Here is a 23,498-nt window from a genome sequence, read left to right on the forward strand (position 1 = left end):
AATATATTTTCAACCTGCATACTGTATTGACTTTACATTTTGATAAAAATTTAAATAAAAACTATTCACTCTGAATACCATCACATTTTTTTTTACTCTTTGAAAATGGTTACAAATCATGAAATGATAGAAATTGGAAAATGTTAACAATGGAACTCAGGGGGGGAAAAAGCTGAAAATAAAAAATAAAAATGAAATTTACCACACAAAATTCACCCATTACTGATAAAAACAATGAAAATGAGCAAGAATACTATTTTCATCAAATCCATAACCTAATAGGTCATCCAAAGTCCCTGAAACTTCATATTCATTAGTCCTATATTTAACTACTGATCAGAAAACTGCAAACAAATGTGCATCCTCACTTGTATTCTTGCCCTAGGTCTTGTAAATGTCAGGCAAGTGCCTGCTTCCCACAGCCCACTCTCCTCTCTTAGGGTACGCCAGCATTCCCGAAAATAAAAACAAAAAACTCTTTATAATGATCTGAGTCCAGAATCTAATCCTATTCTACATAGAAACACAAAACCATTTTTACACAATTATACACTGAATTTACAGGGAATGCAACTAACATGTGAATCAATCAAGGAAGACAGCACTTTGTATCGCTCAGAAATTTACCCTGAGTTGTCAGCAATGCAGGAAGTCACAGGTGTTGACATTGGCCCCCCACTCCCGTATATGAACCGCAGCACTGGGTCCCTTTTGTAGCATTTATCTTTTCTACAAGCATCTGTTTTCTAGGGCAGTCAGCTTCCAGCTTTCACGCAATAAAAAATGTCATTTTATTAGAGCTTGTTTTCCTTTTATTTCGCCTCTATTGTACAAGTAGGGCATTACATTGATTTTTCATTCTTCTTGACTGCATTTTGCTTGGAAAGCTAAGCATGGAGAAGTTACTGACACCAGCTAACATCAAGAGCAACCAGCTGAAATCAGCACAAGCACCAGCGGGGCTAATAGCGAGGGCAGGCATGCAAGCAGAAAGGGAGAATAGCGCCACCTTCAGGTAGCTGCCAAAACAACAACAAAGTAAAGAAGATGGCAAAACTTACCTCAAGGCTTTTGTACGCCCTGTGCTCTCACGCTGGGCAATGCAAATTTTTTTCCTTCTTCCTTTAATTGGACATAATAGATATGCCCTGATACTCCTCAGTGGAACCCTCTACCATGAAATCCCTTTCAGTGTCCAGTTCTGGACATAGACTTCCCTCTGTGGACAGTCCTAGAAACGTCACTAGGTCTACATGGAAAGTGAGGGCTGTTCATAAAAGGGGAACCATCTGAGGAACCTGGCAAGTGTGCAGGTATGAAGCAAGGTTGTCAGAAGGAACAGGAAATTTCAACCGTCTCTTATCTGTGTCCTCAATGAAATTCAGGGAGATTTTATAGCTATGAAGTCAGAGCAAGAAGGCACAAAGAAGAATCAATTTGAGATCAGTGAAATTAGACTAAAGTGGAAATAAAATAAAGCAAAGCAAAGCATATTAGATGAGAAACTTTTAAAAAATCAGAGGATGAATGAAAGTAATAAAAAATGAGATATGGTGGAAGACATACCCAGGAGACCAAACATACACATATTTGAATTTCCTGAAGGAGACTCCAAAATAAAGAGAAAAGCAATAACAGAATGTGTAGGGGGCATTTAATAAATCCATCACCCAATGCTAATAACAACTCTGAGAAAACAGGAAGAGAAGAATTGAACATCAAACAATATCTCAGCCAACTCTCTGCATCCTATTTAATGGCGAAACACCAACGGCACTCACAGTAAAATGAGAACAAGGGCATCACTAGCATTTAACACAGCTCAGATTTCCCCCACAATACAGTGCAGAGTGCATCACAAATAAAAGGTACAATTTCTGGAACGGACGAGCCAAAAAGCATTGTTATCTGCAGCTGCTATAACTGTCCACTTGGTAAACATGTGAGAATCAGCTGAAAACCATTACCAGTAAGTGAATGAGTCAGTTACAAATTATATAGTTTAAAAATATCTAATTAAAAGTGAGTGCTCACTTTAGCAGCATATATTCTAAAATTGGAATGACATATTAGCAGAGATGATATGCAAATTCATGAAACATTCCATATTTTAAAAAAATACAATGACTAAGGAATCCCATGCACAACACCAAATAAAAGTATACAACCTAGGCATAAATTCAACAAATAGAAAGAAGCAGGAGGAGGACGAAAGCAAACTTTAGGGAAAGACACAAAGAAGACGCAGAGCCCTGGAGAGACAGCCAGGTTTCTGGATGGCAAGACTGCAAAGATGTCAGTATTCTCGGCAAAGGTGCAGGGAGCACTCCCAGCTCTCTGAACCACAGTCTCCCCGGGAGGATCCAGGATCCTCAAAGCCCAAACCAGCTGTGCACCTTGTGCCTCTGCACCAAGTCAGAGAAAAGCCTGGCACCACTCCAAATGCTTGACTGGCTGATCACTCACTGCTGGGAAGTGCAGGGCCATGAAACCACTGGACATATCATCAAGCTAAGAATCCAGGACTTTACTAACATCAGTACCAAGTTCAAAAGCTCCTCATACCAGGGTTACCTCAGACACCACCAAAAATCAAAACTCATTCCTGGCCCATCACTAATGACAGGATAAAGAAAATGTGGTACTGAAGGGGTGCCCCCTGAGGCCAGTGGGAAGAGGCAGCGGTTGGGGATCCAGTTCCTGAGCAAGCCAGCACATCTCCACCACGATGCTTGGGACAACGTCGGGCAGTCGGGAGAGCAGGCTGCTGTGGCAGAGAGGAAAGTCCAGAGAACAGTGCCCAGCGGGTGTGTCTGGAGAAGCAAGTGAAAGAAACGTGGGTCCCAGGACACTAAGTGTCTTGCCCAGAGCTGATGCTGAGATTGATGCCCACAAATATTAGAGTAATCTTGGTTGTAGGTCCCTGCTTTTTCTCATTATGAATATTTCTTGCCAATCCCTTCTGGCCTGCAAAGTTTCCGTTGAGAAATCAGCTGATAGTCTTATGGGAGCTCCCTTGTAGGTAACTCTGCTTTTCTCTTGCTGCTTTTAAGATTATTTCTTTGTGTTTAACCATTTCCATTTTAATTATGAAGTGTCTTGGTGTGGGCCACTTTAAGTTCATTTTGTTTGGGACTCTCTGTGCTTCCTGAACTTATATGTCTGTTTTCCTTCACCAGGTTAGAGAAGTTTTCTGTCATTTTTTCAAATAGGTTTTCAATTTCTTGCTCTCTCTCTTATCCTCTGGCACCCCCATAATGCCAATGTTGGCATGCTTAATGTTGTCCCACAGGCTCCTTACACTATTTTCATTTTTTTGGATTCTTTTCTATTTTTGCTGTTCTGATTGAGTGTTTTCTGCTTTCTTATTCCAAATTGCTTATTTGATTCTCAACAGCATTTACTCTACTGATGATTCCCTGTAAATTATTCTTCATTTCAGTTTGTGTATCTGTCATTTCTGACTGGTTCCTTTTTGTGGTGTCCATGTCCTTTTTTATGCTGTTGAAGTTCTCACTAAGTTCATGGAGTGTCCTTATAACCAGTGTTTTAAACTTTGCATCTAGTAGATTGCTTGTCTCTATTTTGCGTATTTGTTTTTCTGGAGTTTTGTTCTATACTTTCATTGGGACATGTTCTTTGTCTCCTCAATTTGGCAGCCTCCCTGTGTTTCTTTCTATGTGTTAGGTAGAGCTTCTATGTCTCTCAAGCTTGGTAGAGTGGCCTTATGTAGTAGGTGTCCTGTGGAGTCCAGTGGCACAGCCTTCCTGATCACCCAACTTGGGCACTCCAGATGTGCCCCACCCCGTGTAGGCTGTGTATACCTTCCTGTTGTAGTTAGCCTTAATTGCTGTTGGCACATCAGTGGGAGGTATTTACCCCCAGGCCAATCAGCTGCAAGAACTGGCTGTGACCACCAACCACTGTGGCGTATCAGCTGTGCTGGGACCCAACCCACAGAGCAGGACTTACTTCAGCAGGGCTCTGGTGCCTGATGAGTCCTCCCCTTGAGTGTATCGCTTGTGGAAGTGGTTGGGTGGTGATGCTTCAACGTGGTCTGAAGCTGTCCACTGGGTGCACTGGCTCCTCAGCCTTCTGGGAGGTGCAGGCCAAGGTCTACCACCACCTGTGTTCTTCTCAAGGCCACCTGGCATGAGCTACAGAGCAGTCTGCTGATGGCTGCTATTGTGCTGGGCTTAGAGGTGCTCAGGAGAGGCCAAGCTATGAACCAAGGCTGGCTACTACTACTGCTGGGCTGAGGTCCACTTAGTGTGAGGTCTGGGGCATACTGAGGCCAAATCCTGCTTGCCTGAGAGATTTTAGGAAAGTCTAAAGCATGAGCCAAGATAGGCCATTTGTATGGAAAAGTCACTGGAAACAGCATGGGTGAACCCACAAATTGGATGGGGCAGTGTTTGCCAGGTTAATGGAGATTCAGATATGGCATCCACCAGCCAGCTGTGTGTGGGGGTGGGTCTCAGAAAAGGAACAATGGCCTCTGCCAGCACTTTTGTCTGAGAGAAAGATGAGCCCCATCCCTCACTCCTCCAGCTCTTGCCCTGATGCCAGACAATTCAGTTCCTCCCATATGTCCCTGGTGCCTTTTGAGCTGCTGCCTCAGTACTGGAACTCAGAGGGAATGAGTCCAAGTCTGTGCCCTTTAAGAGGAATGTCTTAGGACTCCAGAAGCCTTCATCTTCCTCAACCTCAATCCCTGCTGGTGTTTACAACCATAAGTTATGGGGACATCTCTTCCTGGCACTGGAACCATGGGAGGGGGTCCTAGTGTGGGGCTGGGACCCCTCGCTCCTTAGGGGAAATCTCTGCAGCAGAGATATCCCTCCTGGTTTTTATCTACCACACGTGGGTGTGGGACCATGCCATTCCACATCTCCACCCCTTCTACCAGTGTCCATGTTTCTTCTTTAATTCCCTAGTTGTAGGACTTCCATTCAGCTAGATTTCAGGCAGTTCTATGATGGTTGTTCTGTAGTTTAGTTGTAATTTTGATGTGGTTGTGAGAGGATTAAAGAACCATATTTACTTGTGCTGCCATCTTGACTGGAATTTTTGCTTTTCTTTTATTTAAAGAATGGCATTTCTCTATTTAGTAGTTTGATAAGAAGAAATCATTCTTTTGTTTTCCAGTAGGTGGCACTGAAGCACAAGTTTTTAAGTTTTTCTTGCACTGCCCAGGCTTCCTGGATCTCTGTGGGATGGAAGAAAATGTCCTGTATTCCCCTGGGAGTGGGCCAGGTCTCCTCAGTTTCAGGGCTCCAGCTGTGCAGGGAATGTGGTGGGCAATGTGGCTCCAAGCTGTGAAATCCTAGTGCTATGGGTGGGGATGAGGTGAGCTGGGAGAGGCTTGTTGGTGCATTTGTGGATTTGTTCTCCTCCCAGTAATGGTGGCTACAGGACCTCAGCTGCTTCCCCTTTGTATCTTCACCCCATCATTGCAATCAGCCACAGCATGTACATGCTGCTTAGGGTAAAACGCTTCTGTCTCTCCAGTTCTCAGAGGTGCAGATAACATGCTCTGTAGCTCAACACTCACTGGTATAGCTTCTCCTGGGGACTGCTGCTAGCTCTGGATGGGTGAGGGGAGGCAGCCAGGCTCTGGGGCTTTATTCCTCTGCCTGAGAGTGGCAGCCACCAGACAACCACAGCTGCACCTCTTCACTCCATCTCTGCCCAGGTCACTAGGTTCAGGTGCAGTGCACACCAACCCCTCCATCAGGAATGCTCACCTTACTGTACCTCTCTGCTTAGTAAGTGCAGACAGCCACCTAATACTTCCCTCTCCCAGGACGTGTAATGAGCTCCAGGCTGTGTCTGTGGCACCTGTCTCTGCTTTTCTCCCTTCTCACTTCCCCCGCTCCCTCTGACTTGCCCACCTTAGATGTTTGTGTTTTGAGCAGGGAATCCTTTTTTGGATTATTGCTGTTCAAATTTTTGTAACTTCAAGGGGAGAGACCAGGGGAACTTCTCATGTTGCCATTTTTCTGATGTCACTCCTCTGTTCTTTGATGTTTTAAGTTTCCCATGCTCTGAACTCAAATATAATGGTTAAAACACCTTTTCTGTTTCTCAAAAAGAGAGTAACACTGAGAAAGTTCACAGTTTCAGTGACCACTGCCATCTAAGCTACTCAGACTGGCCTCTGTGTGACGACTGCCCCACTTTCCCACAGCGTAGTGGGCCCCACACCTGTGAGGGGCCTGCAGGATTGGCTCCAGCACTCATTCCATGAATGTCACACCAGCCAGCCCCAGAACGTATGCCACTTGCCCTGGATGTCACACACTCATGATAACAGATGAGCAATCACAAGGACGGAGGGAACCACGACACTCCACATGACCTCTATTTTCTTGTCTGTCTCCCCACTAGATATAAACTCCCGTGGGCAGGATGTCTTTACCTAAAACAGGTCCTGGCCCAGAGTAAGTACTCAGTACATATCTGACAAGGAAGGGACCCATCCATCATTGAAGTGCTTCTACACGGCCAGGATGAATGACCTGCCTGGGTCCCTTCAGCCTGGATTCCTCCAACCAGGGCCCTTGGAACATGGGCCCTCTGACTGGGATGCCTCCTACCTGGGTGGCTCCTTAGGCGGCTCTCAGCAAGCTCGGAGATGGTTCCGGCTGTGGAAGTCTTTTTCAGTCGAACTACCCCAGAAGTGGTGGCACTTCCTGGTTTGTTGAGCATGTCCTCACTACTGGCCCTCTTGAGCTAAGAGAGAGGTGGAGGGAAAAAGAGAGGATGAAGAGATACACGTTCAGTGGGGAGAACTACAGACCATGAGAGTAACTGAGCAGTCCCACCTGCCTGGGGGCTAGACGCAGCAGTAGCTCTTGGAGGAGCATGGCCTGTGTTATCATGGACAGGTCTGAGGATGATCGCCCATCATCATTTCAAAGAATACTGTAAGTTTATGGCTGAATATTACCCATCATGTCACACTTTAAATAATGAATTCTTAAAAACCCTGCTTTTCTGGAAAAAAAATTTTTAGAAGAGCAAGAGCTGATGAAAAAAGAACTATGAGATGCACAAAAGTGAGGACATAGCAACACACCAAAAAATCCAAGGATGAGAGAATTAACTTAAATATATGTCTGGAGGAAGCAAATGGAAGAGGTAGAGAAGACCTGAATATCTATCCCACGCTCAACACCAAGTACTCTGTATACGATCTCATATAGACAATGTGTTCGTAGGGAAGAAAGGAACCGTTCTGGAGGCCAGAGAACACTGTTAATGAACGACAGAGAGCAGAACCCCCTAACTCCTTTTCTGCTTTCTTCTCTGTCATGAAAAGGAAGAACAAACATTTGTTGAAAGAAATTGAAGTTTAAGAGGGGGACACCCATTAAGCAACTTTGGGCTGAACAGGAGAGAGGCAGTGGGGCGTGGGAGAGAGCACAGTCAGAGCCTGCAGCTCCTCAGAAAAAGTTCTCCCTGTCGGTATTGGTATCTCAGCTGTGGGACTTATGCTGATGCTAGAATATTACATAATTTTATGCACCAGAAGTGTTGGATTATAGATTTGTATTTGACAGACCTCTTCCTGTGTCCTGTCTTTTATTTCTAATTGGAAGAGCCAGATACCAATGCAAAGATAAGGCCGAAGACCACACAGTGTCAGGTTGCTTATTGCTGGTTATGATAATATGGGTCCCCATATTTTCCAAGTCTCCCCATCTGCTAACTATTTTGACTGCAGAACTATGTCCATTGGAGCCCATACTTGCTTGGACAGACATGTGTCTGAGTCTGTGGAGTACAGTTTGAATGAACTGGTTAAGTGTGGTCTCCGTGCTTTACAAGAGACACTTCCTGCAGAACAGGACCTAACTACAAAGAACATTTCCATTGGACTTGCTGGTGAAGACCTAGAGTTTATGATGTATGATGTTGATGATGATATGTCTTCATTCCTGGGTCTTGAAGAAAGGACACAGAGAGGGGCGTAGCCTGCTCAACCTGCTGATGAACCTGCATAAAAGGCATTAAGTGATAATCCCGTCTCCATGTGTATCATCCAAGTGTGGAAGAAGAACATGGGAACCTGTCCTGAGAACAATGATCTATACTTTGAACCAAAAGAGGCAGTGGTAGAATGCTATGTTTTAGGAATCAGTACAGGTGTGAGTTTTTCCCAAGCAATGTCACTGAAACCATATAATGGGATATATTTTTTTTAAAGGGGTCTATGTAATCATATTCTAGAAAGTATTGTTACCTGTACTAATGTTTTTATGTGAAGAACATAGTATCTTGGAAGCCATCAACAAAATGAAAAGACAACCCACTGAATGTGAGAAAATATTTGCCCATACATCTTGATAAGGGGTTACTATCTAAAATTTATAAAGAACTTATACAACCCAACATCAAAGAAACAAACAATCCAGTTTAAAAAAATGGGCAGAGAGCTTGAATAGACATACAAATGGCCAATAGACATATGAAAAACAGGTTCAATGTCACTAATCATCAAATACAAATTAAAACCACAATGAGATATCAACTCACACTTGTCAGAATGGCCACCATTAATAAATCAACAAACAACAAGTGTTGATGAGGATGCGGGGGAAAGGGAACCCCTGTGCATTGTTGGTGGGAATGCAGATTGGTGCAGCCACTGTGGAAAACTATGGAATTTCCTCAAAAAATTAAAAATGAACTGCCTTATGACCCAGCAATTCCATTTCTGGGAATATATCTTAAGAAACCCAAAACACTGATTCAAAGAATATATGCACCCCTATGTTCACTGCAGCATTGCATACAATAGCCAAGATCTAGAAGCAGTCCCAGGGCCCATCAGTAGATGTGTAGATAACAAAGCTATAATACATTGACACAGTGGAATACTACTTGGCCGTTGAAATGAAGGAAATCTTACCCTCTGCAACAGCATGGATGAATCTGGAGAGCATTATGCTAAGTTAAATAAGCCAGTCAGAAAAAGACAAGTACCATATGATTTCACTCATATGTAGAATCTAATAAAATGAAATAACAAGCAAAATAGAGACAGATTCATAGACAGCAGGCTGACAGCTGTCTGGGGTGGGGCCTGGGGGCTGGTTTGGGGTGGTGGTGGAGGGATTGAGTGAAAAGGAAATACTCATGGACGTGGAAAACAGTGTGGTGATAGCTGAGGGTGGTGGGGAGGTTGAGAAGGGTATAGGGGATAAATGGTGATGGAAGGAGACTTGACGTGGGGCGGTGAACACGCAGTGCAGTGCAAAGATTATGTGTTGTGGAACTGTGCACCTGAAACCTGTAAACTTTTGTTAATCAGTGTTATCCCAATAAATTCAATGAAAAGGAAAAAAAAAGAACAGTGTCTTTGCGGTTTGAAAGACAACTGTGAAGTAAAATTGTTTCATCTGCTGCTGAAAAAAAAGTGGGGGACCCCTAAGTGATATCACACATTTGGTCCAGGAAAATTACATTTAAAGTTAATGAGAAAAACTACAAATAAGTTTTCCCAACTATTGTAAGTCTTCTTTAAAGGATATTGCTGAAGAGGAATAGTTCTAGGACAGCGATTTTCATCTGGTGTGCCACAAGAATTTTTAAAACATGTAGTACCTGACTGCTTCGTCAGGGGCATGGACCTCTTTTCTTGTAGATGGTCAAATAAAAAAAATGACAACAGTCAACACAATGACAGCCATCCAGTGTGAATGAATCAAGATTATACCTGTTTCTTTTTCAGATCAGCAAAAAAAATTTTTGGTGTGCCACAGAATTTTATTAGTTTATGTGTGCCATAAGATGGAAAAGGTTGAAAATTGCTGGTCTAGAACACCAGAGACAGGCAGATGCCCAGAGCCGTTAGGAATATATCTGACATCTGTAGAAAAATGTATGTAAAAGCCTTCAAATCAACTGAGGCACGAAATGGGCAGCCCCTGCCCGCTGGGCTCACAGGGGTCCAAAGGCCCTGGTCCACCTTACTCCACTGGCTTTGGTGTCATTTACTGAGAATTAGGAGTTTAAAGATTTTCACAATTTAAAAAGACATTTCGGGGTGCTACATACCCCCAGAATAGCCCGAAAGAGAAAAGTACGCTGATAGCAAGTGTCAGTGAGGTGGTGGAACAACCAGAGCTCTCGTGCTCTGCTGACGGGAGTGTACACTGGTACAACCATTTTGGAAAACAGGCAATGTCTACCAAAGCTGAACATTTGCACCCTTGTAATCAGCAGTCGTACTCCTAGATATATATACCCAAGAGAAGTGAGTACACAGGTTCATCAAAAGAATGTTCACAGAAGCTTTATTTATGACAGCCCCAAACTAGAACCAACCAAATGTTCCTCAACAGGCAAGGGGTAAATTAAATAGCAATAGAGTGTACAATAGAAAGTTCATGCAGTTTTTAAAAATTATGAATATACCAATAAGTGGATGGATCTTAAATACATTATCCTAAGTGAAAGAAACCAGAGACACAAAAGAATTTATACTGCTTGGTTCCATTTATATGAAGTTAAGAATTGGCAAAAGTAAATGATGGTTGTAGAAATCAAAACAGAGATTACCACTGGGGGAGTTACTGAGTAGAAAAGAAACTTCTTGGTGCTCGAATGTTCCGTATCTTGCCTGGGTGGTGGTTATGCAGACATAAACACACGCAAAAACTCAATGAACTGTACGGCTGAGACTAAGATTAATGCACTGCACATTCTTCACTCTAGGTATGCCACTCCTCAACCCAAAAGAAAAAGAAAATTACGGGGAGTTATAATTTGGGCAAAACCTTGGTTCCACCCTAGCAAAGTTTAACCTATTTTTTCCATCCCCCCCTAAGTATGTTTTATTGTGGTAAAATATGCTAACATAAAATTTACCATCTTAACTGAAAGGACAAACCAGCACCGTTTGCTATTGTGGTGCCATTTGCCGAGCAGGCCTATGACCTTGTTAAATGTGACTGCTGTTTCACTCTTCTGAGCTTGCGTCCCCAAGACAGGAAATGACTGGAAAGCAAGAAGAGAACTAACCACTCCCTACAGCCACAGACAGAAAATAACACTGGAACAAATTGCAGCCTTGTGTTAGAACACCCCCAACATCCCAGGGGCCACAAAACAGCACCCCACCCTTTTAATCCAATTATAATCCAATAAAAGCTCAAAGCCCCACCCCTCAGTGCTGGTGTATCCCTTCACACCGTGCCCCTCTCCTTTCTTGGAGAGTGAGTAAAACTTTACTTTCTGCACTTTCTTCTTTTTGTGAATTCTTTCCTAGCCTTTGTCAACGACCACCCTAATGTTAACCACTTTAACTGTAGTTCAGGGGCATTAAGTACATTCATGATGTGCAATCATCACCGTCATCCATACCCAGAACTTTTTCATCATCCCAGACTGAAACTCATTAAACAATAACTCCCCAGAGCCTACTTTTTAAGAGGGATGATGACAAAAGTCTTAGCATTAGTCAAGTAACCTTGGTCCAAATCTTAAAAAAATATTAATTTAAAAAATAAGTAGCCCTAGCTGGTGTGGCCCAGTAGATTGAGTGCTGACCTGTAAACCAAAAGGTCACCAGTTTGATCAGGGCACAAGCCTGGGTTGTGGGCCAGGTCCCCAGTGAGGGGCATGCGAGAGGCAACCACTCATTGATGTTTCTCTTCCTCTCTTTCTCCTTCCCTTCCCTTTTTGCTAAACAAAGAAATAAATAAAATCTTTAAAAAATGCAACCCCCTCACCCCAAACAGCTAACATTGAAAGGAGGGTTTGCATGCATTCTAGTTACTAGATGTCAATATAATCACATTTTCTGGCCAACTTTGGGACCCCTAGTTTAACAACAGGACTAAACATGGCCCTTGGGTTGATGCAGAAGCCACGCAATCACCCTGATGGGGATTCCGTAACCATTTTTCTATTTCCCATTTCAGAGTAACAGGGTTGCTGCACCCAAGGTCTCCAGCTTCTCAAATCACATGCCAGGTCACCAGTGTAATGTTTTATATGACAACAGTTCATGATGTCAGCAACTTTTTCTCAATAGGAAAAAACCCCTATTATTTACTCTGTCTAGATGCATGCTCAGGTACTTCTGTAGATCCCTAGAGGAAAATCTACTCTGATTTTAGGCTTTGAAAATTCCCCAGACAATACCCCAAATAAAAAAAGGGAAATCACTGCAGTTAAGGGAATTCTTAATACAATAATGCAAATGACATGCACTTGGTTCTGCTTTCCTCTGCGATTCTGTGACATCACTAAAATCAGGAACTCTGACACAAAGAAGTGTGAATTTTCAAATTCCAGCACGAGGCCCAGGGAGCAGAGGCTGAGTCTACAAACCAGAGAGGAAATCCAACCAGGGAGAGGACGGCTGGGCCAGAGGTACAGTTGCCTCTGCACTTCCACCCCAGCCCCCTACCTTGTGGTGCCAGAGGGCAGAGCCTGCCTCCACCCACTCCTCCATAAGAGGAGGCAAGGTGGAGGTGAGGTGACAGGCAGAGGCAACAGGAGCAGCGACAGAGGACTGGAGAACAGGAGTCGGCAAGCAGTGGAAAGACTCCCAACTTTTATAAAGAGAGCTGATCCTGTCCTCTCTAAGCTAGAAGATAATTCAGACATGCTACAGGCCAATGGTGTACCATCTCCTTACCTCTCAGTGTGGAGTAAGAAAAGCTTGTACAGGGAACAGGGTAGTTCCCTTGCACCTTCCACAGGAATTCCATTTGAGAAAGACTTACTGCTTAGAAGCTTTTTCAGGAAGCAGGGCATAAAGGCAAAACCCCAGCTCTCCCTGTCCTCCTAAGCAAACAGCTGAAGCCACTCTTCCTCATCACTATTCTTTTGGGCGCCACATCAGAGACAGAAAGCTACTAGTCTCAGGCACTAATTCTTGTTCTTTCTCCATTCATGGCTGAATGTCTGGCTTTGTTTCCCAGTCACTGAGTGCAGCTTCAGCACCACCTGAGATTTCTGGTTTGTTATAGAAGATCCCTGTGGAGGTACTTGCTTTGGTGTTGCTCTGATATGTTCAGTAAGTACCTTCATGAACTGCTGCACTAATATATAAGCTGCCAAACACCTGCACATGAATGCTTACAAAAGGAAAAAGTTTAAAGGACTCTCTGCCACTCTTCCTCAAGCCTGTCATTCCCTTTCATGGACTTAGTTAGGCCTGAGAGCCCAAGAATCAGAAATGAGTGCGCAAAGTTTCTAATGCAAAAATCTGCTTTTCCCCTGACATTTCTCCTGGTGAACGGGTCCAAAATGCTCACCTATCAACAGCAGAAGCGGCCAACATCTCATTGTCCTCAGGGAACACTCCTGAGCTTCCAGAAGCTCTACTGGTCTGTTATTGAGGAAATGTATGTATTCACTTGAAATTTAAATTAAAGATGTCTCCCAACTGTGCTACTGGTCAAAGATAATAAAAACAAAATTCATGGAAATGATGGTCACGTCCAGGATAATAGAATAATCGATGGGCTTCTGTGTAGGGCACTTTGCCCACATTTACTTTCCTCTGAGAGTGCTGGAGTAAGCAAAGCAGCAGCCAGGCCTCCCAGGATGGTGATAGGCCCGCAGCGGGTTTCTGCCTGAGGTTTCATGAGCTTAAGGGGCAGAACCAGGGCCCCTCCTGCTGTCCACCCAGCCCTGAGTGCCTGCCTGGCTGCTCTATGAAGCCTGAGGGACAGAGTTGTGCAACAAACAAAACTACCCTCAGGGGGCTCACATACTAGCCCTGGGGAGACGGACACCCCCAAGCAGGTGTGTGTAGTGGCAGTGAGAGCCAAAAGGCAGGTGAGGAGGGTGTATGGAGGCCAAGGGTCACTTTCCATAGGTGGTCAGGGATGACATCTGATAGAGGGACATTTGAGCCTAGATGTAAAGGAGGAGAAATGGCAGATGTGTGAAATTGGGAGGGACGCTCAGAGGGAGGAAGGGAACAGACAGAGCAGCAAGCCCACTGCTGCAGGAGGAGCCTGCGCATCAGAGGGATAGCACCACTAAGCACTATGAGATGCGTGGCCGGCACTCCGGCAGCCAGGGCAGAGGGGAGGCCGATGCCACTTGAGAAAGAGTGGGGCAGGGTCTCTAGGGCATGACTGCTCACTCCAAGGGCTTTGCTCTTTGTGAATGGAGAGCCCCTAGAGGGTTTTAAGCACCGCAGTGATGTGATCTGTGTGTTAAAAGGACCACTCTGGCTTCTGTTGAGAATGGAGTGTGGGTGGAAACAAAGCAGAGTCCAGTTGGGAAGCCGGTGCAAGGAAGGCAGTGGCATGCCCCAGGTGGTCCCAGAGGAGGCAGTGGCAGTTGGTTGGAGTCGACATTTATGTTTAAGGTAGAAGTGATGGCATCTTGCTGATGGGCTATGGGATGTGAGAAAAGACATGTTCAAGGATGGTGCCATGGCTCTGGCCTGAGCAACAGAAGGGATGCAGCTGCTCTCGACTCAGATGGGAAGACTTGGGAGGGGCAGGTCTGGGGAGGAGTGAGACATGCCTGGGACCAAGATTCAGTTTTGGATGTGTTATGTTTGAGGTGTCCAAGAGGGTTTCTGGTTAGAGACACAAGCATGGATGCAATGAACACATGGTATTCATGGGAATGGATGCTATTACCTACTGTGAGAACAGCAGGGACAGTGTTGTCTCTCAGGCAGTGTGCTGGAAATTTGTGGGGACATTTTTAGTTGTCACCATAATTGGAGGTGCTACTGATATTTAATAGGTGGGAGGACAAGGAGCCTAGATGTCCTACAATGAATGTGACATTCCTGCGTAAAGACTGTCCCACATCTCCCACAATTTTCACCTATTCCATAGACATTCATGCAGGTGGAATACTTTGTCACGACTGGAGCCTAGAGCGTTCCCTTCATTTCATGTACAAAAACCGTGTACTTTGTGCACAGCTTTGAGATTCACTGACCTTTCTAAGGGTAATGCGGAGAGACTGCAATTGGGTTCTGAGCTTTACCAAGAGTGTCCAGCAATCCCATCCCTTCCTCGTTGTCCTTCAAGGCACCTGACTCACAGACACAAGGACCCTGAACTGGTCTGCATCACAGCTGTCATCCCAGTACACTAAGGAGTGTCACGGGCGCTTCAGTGCAGTCACGCTGAGCCACATGCAGGTGGAAACACAGATTATTTCATTATAAACGAGTGTCCTTTTATAGCTAGGATATTATGCTAATTTTTCAAAACCATGTGTGTAGGTAGGTTATGCTACCTCTGATTTCATCTCAGGGCAGTAAACCAGGTGTTGGATGTGACATAGTAGTTTGAAAAGAGCTGAGGTCCAAGGACTGTGACCGCGGCCCACCCCAAGTTAGAAGCCCAGGGCAGGGGGAAGAGTTGGCAGAGGAGGCTCCAAGATGCTGCCCTGAGGAGACAATGGAGAAAGAAGACATTCCCAGACACAGGGCCTCATGAACAGCGTTCATTCTGCTCACTGTCATGTAAGACACAGATGGAGAACTGACCACTGGGTTACCAGGGTCATCAGTGACCCGGACCCCCACCTAGTGGGGTGCTGGGGGTGACACTGACGGGAGAGCCCACAGAGTCCAGGGAAGGGGATCTGAACCACTGTGAATCATTTTGCAGGTTTTCTTTCTCGACCCCAGGAGCCCCAGCCTCACCCCCTTGGCTCTGCTCCTTTAGGTCAGGACAGGCTGGTTCCCCTGGGACCCTCCTTGGAGGCTCTGTTCCAGCTCTGAGAGGCTACGAGCTTTGCTTACTGCCCTCCCCAGTCCTCCAGAGCAGGGTGCTGGACACCCAGCTTCCTGGCCCTGGGTGTTTCAGTTGATACCTTGCTGAGTTGGGACTCAAAAGCCAGCGAGGTCGAAGACTTAGAACTCTTCATGCCAGAAGAGGCAGCAGGAAGAGGCCGTGCACGGTCGATCCCATGGGTCCCCGCTTTGGTGATTGGACTCCAGGCCTTGGCTGCGCTCCTCATGTTTGTCAAGTGGGTCTGTTTTGCTGTAGAAGAAATGAAGAAAAAAACACTCATGTCCACAACTTGAACCTGCCAAGTAATATCACAAAACTTTACCCAGGTACCACATGTACCATTGTTATCGTGAAGAACCAGTGTGTCTGCCTGGGCTGCAAAGTGCTCTCATCCTAAGGTGCCGCCCTTGCATGAGGCTAATCTTCCAGCTTTACAACAGCTGCTGCCAAGCTATAAAGACACGTGTGCAACAGCATTGTTCCTACATTACTTTTCAGCATATGATGGCTTCTTCTTAGTCAGGGACACCTAATACCATGTTACTATATACCCATACACTACCTATATTTCCCCATGTGAAACAGGCCAGCTTGAGCCAAAATATACCATGTTCATAAGCCTTGCAGCTTTAGGGCTGACAATGGTACAACCTACCTATCTTTTAAATAGACATAAGTGAATTACTTGAAAATTGGGTTTCACAGAAGCACAGCTTTTCTTCTTTTGGACAAACATGGATAACTTACAAATTATTAGAGCATATTTTAATTGGTCAGACCTGACATTATAGGACAGTTACTGCTCTAACTAAAATATTTTATGAAATCAAAATTGTTCAAAGTAGCAGCACGCAGTTAAAGACCTATGGGGAAAATCGGCATATAAAGAGACGTGGAAGGCGGGCGAGGTCCTGCAATCAGCAATCAGTGTTGCCACTCCTGGGCGAGGTGTGGCTGGCCATCTCTGCACCTCTCTGAGCCTGTTTCTTCCATCAATAGCACCACGGAACTGAATGATATGCCCTCTAGGATCTCATCCAGCTACAATCCGGACCCTGCCTGTCCCCAGACTCTTAATTACCAGGAGTGTGAGACAGAACACCAAAACTGCAGATAATGCTCCATCCTTTCAAAGAAACAAATTTTAAAATTCACTTTAAAAAACACCAAAAGGTGATGGATAATTCCAGTGGCCACACTCACAGGACCCAAGGGGTCTAATTAACTGCCCCTGAGGGATGACAGCTGGTGTTAGGCGGCTCTGGGCCTCCTCCCCCGTCGATGCATCCTAGTACACCGGTAGCCCTCCATGAGAGCAGCCACAGACCGCCTTCCCAGTCTTACTCAGGCTGTGACCTCTTCCTGCTCTTCTCTACTTTTCCTGGCCAGAGGAGACCATTTCAACAGATAGTCTCTCAGGGGGCCACCCTGTTTCTATTCGTACATTTTTTTACACATCAAAGCAATTTAGTATACTTCCTGACACTTTGTTAAAGTAAAGGCACCAGTCAATCCACATAGAACAGCAGGGTGCACTGGGGAGAGGCATGGTCTGGGGTGGTTGTGAAATAGGATAGATAGAGGTGGAAGAGTCAGGCACAGAACCATTCAGGATACTTACAAGCTTGCATTGGGAATCGAGTCAGTTTCTCCATCAACATTATTTTTTAGTGAAAAGTCACTACAATTAAAAAATAGTCCCAAAGATACCATGGAAAGACAGCTCTGTGTTCACCCAAGCTATAACAGAGTATACTAAAAATTTACTGTTGTCTCATTGTTTATTTTTTTAATTTATTTTTTTATTTTTAAATTTTTGTTATTCAATTACAGTTGTATGCCTTTTCTCCCCATCCCTCCACCCCACCCCAGCCAAACCCACCTCCCTCCCCCACCTCCACCCTCCCCCTTGATTTTGTCCATGTGTCCTTTATAGTAGTTCCTGTAATTCCCTCTCCTCACTGTCCCCTCCCCACTCCCCCCTGGCTATTGTTAGATTGTTCTTAACTTCAGTGTCTCTGGTTATACTTTGTTTGCTTTTTCTTCCGTTGATTATGTTCCAGTTAAAGGTGAGATCATATGGCATTTGTCCCTCACTGTCTGGCTTATTTCACTTAGCATAATGCTCTCCAGTTCCATCTATGCTGTTGCAAAGGGTATAAGCTCCTTCTTTCTCTCTGCTGCATAGAATTCCATTGTGTAAATGTACCATAGTTTTTTGATCTACTCATTTGCTGATGGGCACTTAGGTTGCTTCCAGTACTTGGCTGTTGTAAATTGTGCTCCTATGAACATTGGGGTGCATAGGTTCTTTTGAATTGGTGTTTCAGGGTTCTTAGGGTATAATCCCAGCAGCGGAATTGCTGGGTCAAAGGGCAGTTCCATTTTTAGTTTTCTGATGGCTCATTGTTTTCTAACAAATTCTGAAGCCAGTTTTATATTTCAAAATATAAAAACATTAGTGCTTGATTTTGCAGGTGTCCATTTTTAATGAAAAAAATCTGAGTGTGAATCCAAATGATCTTGAAGTTTTCAAGTTCCACTGGCTCATGAAAGGTGTCCTTGTGCTTCCAGATCCACGTCCACATTATGTCCTTCCTTCCTGGTGACTTTCCTTCCGCCCTATGTCTTCCCTTTCTGTGATTATGATTCTCATTCAGGTCTTCATCATGCCACTCCACATTGGTAGATTTGTCTCTGTTCCTCTACATATTGAGACTATCCATTACACATTTGCAAAAATATTCTTTCTCGGGCACTTCTTCTATCACAATATCCCACTGGACAAAAACTTCAGTCTTGTTAGGACCCATATTTTAATTGTTCACTCATTTATCTGTTCATTCAATAAATACGTACTGAGTGTCTACTGTGTACTAGGCACTCTTCTAGGCACTGAAAATACAACCACAAACAAAACAGACAAAAGAAAACCAGTGCTCTCATGAAGCTTATATTTACTCACAAGAATCTAGCGGACCCTTCACTTTCTACCACCTATGCCTAATTGGACCCTGCCAACCCTTCCCTCTTGTTCTTCCCACATTTCCTAGTTCCCTCCTCACCAAGCAGTGACCTAGTTACTCTCCAACACAGATTCTCTGAGCCAAGTAGACTCTGCCTTCTTACCTCATTCCTGCTTGACAACACTCTTCTCACCCTCCCGTAAGAACATGCACCTTTGCTGGTCCTCACCCTTCAATACCATCTCTCTTCTCATTCTCCAAATTTTGACTCAAATAATGTAAAGAGTATTTTCCTCTCTGACAAATTCCTTCACCAGGCCTTCCCTGTACTATTCTCATGTACACTTGATGGCAAATCCCTTTAAGTATTCATGGGTTGTTTCATAGGGTTAAGTTGCTGCCTGTGGCTAAATAGATGATTGCAAAAATTCCAAGGTCTAAGCAAGTCAGTGAGGCATGGCAGAAAGAGTCCGGGACCAGCAGTTGGACCATGTGGTTTCTCTTCTGGCTCTGTTACCAACAACCTAGTGTATAATCTGGGGCACCTTGAGCACATCACTTAACTGCCTCAGACCCCGGTAGTCTCCCTCACTGAAATGAGGAGGTCTCACCAGAAACATGGGTGGTCTATTCAACTTCCCTTGCCATTCTTCAAGTCTATTACTTTTCATTCTGAAATCACTTTTTTTACAACCAAATTTTTAAAATTGAATTTATTGAGGTGACATTGATTAATAAATGATATAGGTTTCAGGTGCACAATTCTACAACACTGTACACTGCATTATGTGTTCATCACCCCAGGTCAAGTCTCCTTCCATCACCATTTATCTCCCCTTTACCCTCTTCTACCTCCCCCCACCCCCCTTCCCTCTGGTCATCATCACCATACGGTCGTTAGTGACCATGAGGTTTTTTTGCTTAATCCCTTCACCTTTTTCACTCAGCTGCCCTGCAACTACCCTCCTCTCTGACAGCTGTCAGTCTGTTCTCTTTATCTATGAGTCTGTTCCTATTTTGTTTGTTAGTTTATTTTGTTCATTAGATTCCACATATAAGTGAAATCCTATGGTACGTGTCTTACTCTGACTGGCTTATTTCACTTAGCATAATGGTCTCCAGGTCCACTCATGCTGTTACAAAAGGCAAAATTTTCTTCTTTTTTACAGTGGAGTAGTATTGCATTGTGTAAATGTATCACAGCTTTTTTATCCACTCATCTACTGATGGGCAATGGGGCTGTTTCCAGATCTTGGATATTGCAAATAACACTAGAATGAATATAGGGGTGCATATAGTCTTTTAAATCAGTGTTTTGGGGGTTTTTTTTTGATATATTCCCAGAAGTGGAATTGCTGCGTCCTAAGGCAGTTCCATTTTTAATTTTTTGAGGAAACTCCACACTGCTTTCCACAGTGGCTGCACTAATCTGCATTCCCACTAACAGTGGATGAGGGTTTCTTTTTCTCCACATCCTCGCCAATACTTGTTGTTTGTTGATTTATTGATGATAGCCATTCTGACAGGTGTGAAGAGGTGATATCATAGTGGCTTTAATTTGTATCTCTCTGATAATTAGTGACATTAAGCATCTTTTCATATGTCTACTGGCCATTTGTATGTCTTCTTTGGAGAAATGTCTATTCAGGTCTTTTGTCCATTTTTAATTGGATAGTTTTTTTTTTTGGTGTTTAGTTTTATAAGTTCTTTATAAATTTTGGATATTAACCCCTTATCAGATGTATAGTTGGTGAATATGTTCTCCCATTCGGTGGGTTGTCCTTTCATTCTGTTGATGGTTTCCTTTGCTATGCAAAAACTTTTTAGTTTGATGTAGTCCTATTTTTTTTTTCTTTTGCTTCCCCTTCCTGAGAAGATACATTGGAAAATTTGCTAGGAGAAATGTCCTAGATTTTACTGCCTTTGTTTTCTTCCAGGATTTTTATGTTTATGAGTCTAACATTTAAGTTTTTAATCCATTTTTTAAAATCTTCACCTGAGGATATGCTTATTGATTTGACGGAGAGAGAAAGGAAGAGAATCATCAATGTGACAGAGAAACAACGATCATCTGCCTCCTGTATGCACCCTGATAAGTCTGTAATCCATTTTGAGTTTATTCTTCCTTTTGGGGGGGAGGACTTTTTTTTCTGCCTCAAAAAGCTTTATTGTTTCCATTTGGTCTAATGCATGGGAGAGGGCTCCAGGGTGGTTACAAGGAGGCCTAGTGGTTTCAGGGAGAGGCTCAGGCAGAAGCCAGACACCAGGGGGACACACAGGGGCTCCTCAAAGGCCTCTGGGCTCCAAAGGCTCCTAGTCATGTTTCATGAGGGAGCTTTTTGAAGAGACTCTTGCCCAGCCCAACCTGGGGGCCAGCTGGACAGAGAAGGCGAGTCAGGTGGTCGCCCATGTTCTTGATGAGTTTCACTTCCACATCCAGGAAGTGGTTCTCCAAGAAGTCACAGAGATTAGGGTCTGTGTGGGGAGAACCAAGGGCCTGCAGATCCACAAGTGCCTGGGTCAGGTTCTTCTCCGAGGCCAAGACAGCTTCCCCGGCATCCTGAGTGTCGCCCCACTCACCTTGGGAAGGCTTCAGCATATCCCAGAAAAGAATGTGGCCACCACGCTGATTTTGCACCACTCTTTAAGAGACGCTCAGTGCCCTTGTGCTTCTTCTCGACCAACTCTCAGAAGAAGTGGCCCACATCCTGCAGTCACATCGCATCAGTGGATATAGAAGCCCAGAGAGAGTTAGATGTAGCAGGCCCACAGATGCAGGTTGGCCAGGCAGTTGATGGCAACCTGTACCTTGGTGGAATAATTGTAATGAATTTGGGAGCTCATGGTTATTTGGCAATGAGTTTAAAGTCAAAAAATGGTGTTGGCTGATCTCGGAGGCTGAGGATGGCCAAGGTGGTTCTGGTAGTGACAGGAATAGAGGTTGGAGGGTGGCCAGGGGCTGGGAAAAGGGACATCCCTGGGTCTGTTCCGTCCAAACACTGCCTAAGCAAGAGACAGACCTGGGGGACTGCTGAAGGCACTGCCTGAGTTTATTCTGGTGTGGTGTAAGAAGGTCGTCTAGTTTCATTTTTTTTGCATGTATCTGTCCAATTTTCCCAACACCATTTATTGAATAGACTGTCTTTACCCCATTGTATGTCTTGCCTCCTTTGTCAAATATTAATTTGACTGTAAAGGTATGGGTTTATTTCTGGGCCCTCTATTCTGTTCTATTGATCTATATGTCTGTTTTTATGCCAACACCATGCTGTTTTGATTACTATGGCTTTGTAGTACAGTTTGATATCAAGTAATATGATTCCTCCAACTTTGTTCTTCTTTCTCAAGACTGCTGTGGCTGTTTGGGGTCTTTTTGGTGTAATACACATTTTTGGAATATTTGTTCTGCTTCTGTGAAATAAGCCATTGGTATCAAGGAACTGTGTTAAATCTATAGATTGCTTTGGGTAGTACGAACATTTTAATGATGTTAATTTTTCCTATTCATGAACTCAGTATATGCTTCCATTTATTTTTATTTGCTTCAATTTTTTCCTCAATGTGTTATAACTTTCCAAGTAGAGGTCTTTTATATCCTTGGTTAAATTTATTCCTAGGAAATTTTTTAGAAGCAATTTTGAAAGGGATTTTCTTAGTTTCCCTTTCTCATAGTTCATTATTGGCATATAAAAAAATGCAACTGGATATTTATTTTGTGTCCTGCTACTTTACCAAATTCATTTATCAGTTCTAGTAGTTTTTTGGTGGAATCTTTACTGTTCAACATATATAATACCATACCATCTGCAAATAATGACAGTTTTACCTCTTCCTTTCCAATTTTGATGCCCTTTATTTCTTCTTCTTATCAGATGCTGTGTCTATAACTTCTGGAACTATGTTGAATGAGTGTGGTGAAAGCAGATATCCATATCATGTTCCCAATCAAAAAGGAAATGTTTGTAGTTTTTGCCCATTGAGTATGATGTCTTAGTTGGCTGTGGGCTTGTCACATATGGCCTTTATTACATTGAGGTATGTTCTCTCTATTCCCACTGTGCTGAGTTTTTACCATAAATGGGTGCTGGATTTTATCAGGTGTTTTTTCTGCATCTATTGATATGATCATGGGGTTGTTAATCCTTCATTTTGTTAATGTGATGTATTGTGTTTATTGACTTGCTTATCTTTAACCAACCTTGCATCCCCAAAATAAGCCCCACTTAACCATGCTGTATGATCTTTTTAATGTATTGCTAGATATGGTTTGCTAATATTTTGTTGAGGATTTTAACATTTATATTCATCAAGGATATTGACCTATAATTTTCTTTCTTTGCAATGTCTTTATCTGGTTTTGAAATGAGGACAAGCTGGCCTTGTGAAATAAGATTGGAGTCTTCACTCCTCTTGAGTATTTTGGAATAGTTTGACAAGGACATGTGTTAGTTCTTCTAAGAATGTTTGGTAAAATTCACCTGTGAAGCCCAGAGAGCATTAGAGGTCCAGGTTTTTGTTTGTTGAGGCTTATTATTATTATTATTATTACTGCTTCAATTTCACTAGTTGTAATCTATTTAGATTTTCTGATTCTTCCAGGTTAAGTTCTCAAAGATTGTATGTTTCTAGGAATTTATCCATTTCTTCCAGATTGTCCAATTTGTTGGCATACAGTTATTCATAATTGTTTCTTACAATCATTTGTATTTATTTGGTGTCAGTTGTTACTTCTCCTTTCATTACTGATTATATTTATTTGGGTCCTCTCTCTTTTTTCTTGATGAGTCTGGTT

General features: G+C 43.5%; 1 protein-coding gene and 2 pseudogenes across 4 annotated transcripts in view; 1 reads left to right on the forward strand and 2 right to left on the reverse strand.

The window, feature by feature from the left end:
• Positions 1-23,498, reverse strand: part of SPECC1 (sperm antigen with calponin homology and coiled-coil domains 1) — a 261,258-nt gene that overhangs the window by 205,921 nt on the left and 31,839 nt on the right. For all 4 annotated transcript variants that reach the window (XM_071219291.1, XM_071219292.1, XM_071219290.1 and 1 more), the window contains exons 2-3: positions 15,820-15,989; positions 6,600-6,735 (exon numbers count right to left, since the gene is read on the reverse strand). In XM_071219291.1, the coding sequence (XP_071075392.1) occupies positions 6,600-6,735; positions 15,820-15,966 (283 nt within the window). In that variant the 5' untranslated portion in view covers positions 15,967-15,989. The remainder of the gene's footprint in view (positions 1-6,599; positions 6,736-15,819; positions 15,990-23,498) is intronic.
• LOC112308782 (proteasome subunit alpha type-1 pseudogene) lies at positions 6,868-8,210 on the forward strand (annotated as a pseudogene).
• On the reverse strand, positions 21,024-21,550 carry LOC112308781 (ferritin light chain pseudogene; annotated as a pseudogene).

This window comes from Desmodus rotundus, chromosome 9 (genome assembly GCF_022682495.2).
Source record: "Desmodus rotundus isolate HL8 chromosome 9, HLdesRot8A.1, whole genome shotgun sequence".
Taxonomy (NCBI): Eukaryota; Metazoa; Chordata; class Mammalia; order Chiroptera; family Phyllostomidae; genus Desmodus; species Desmodus rotundus.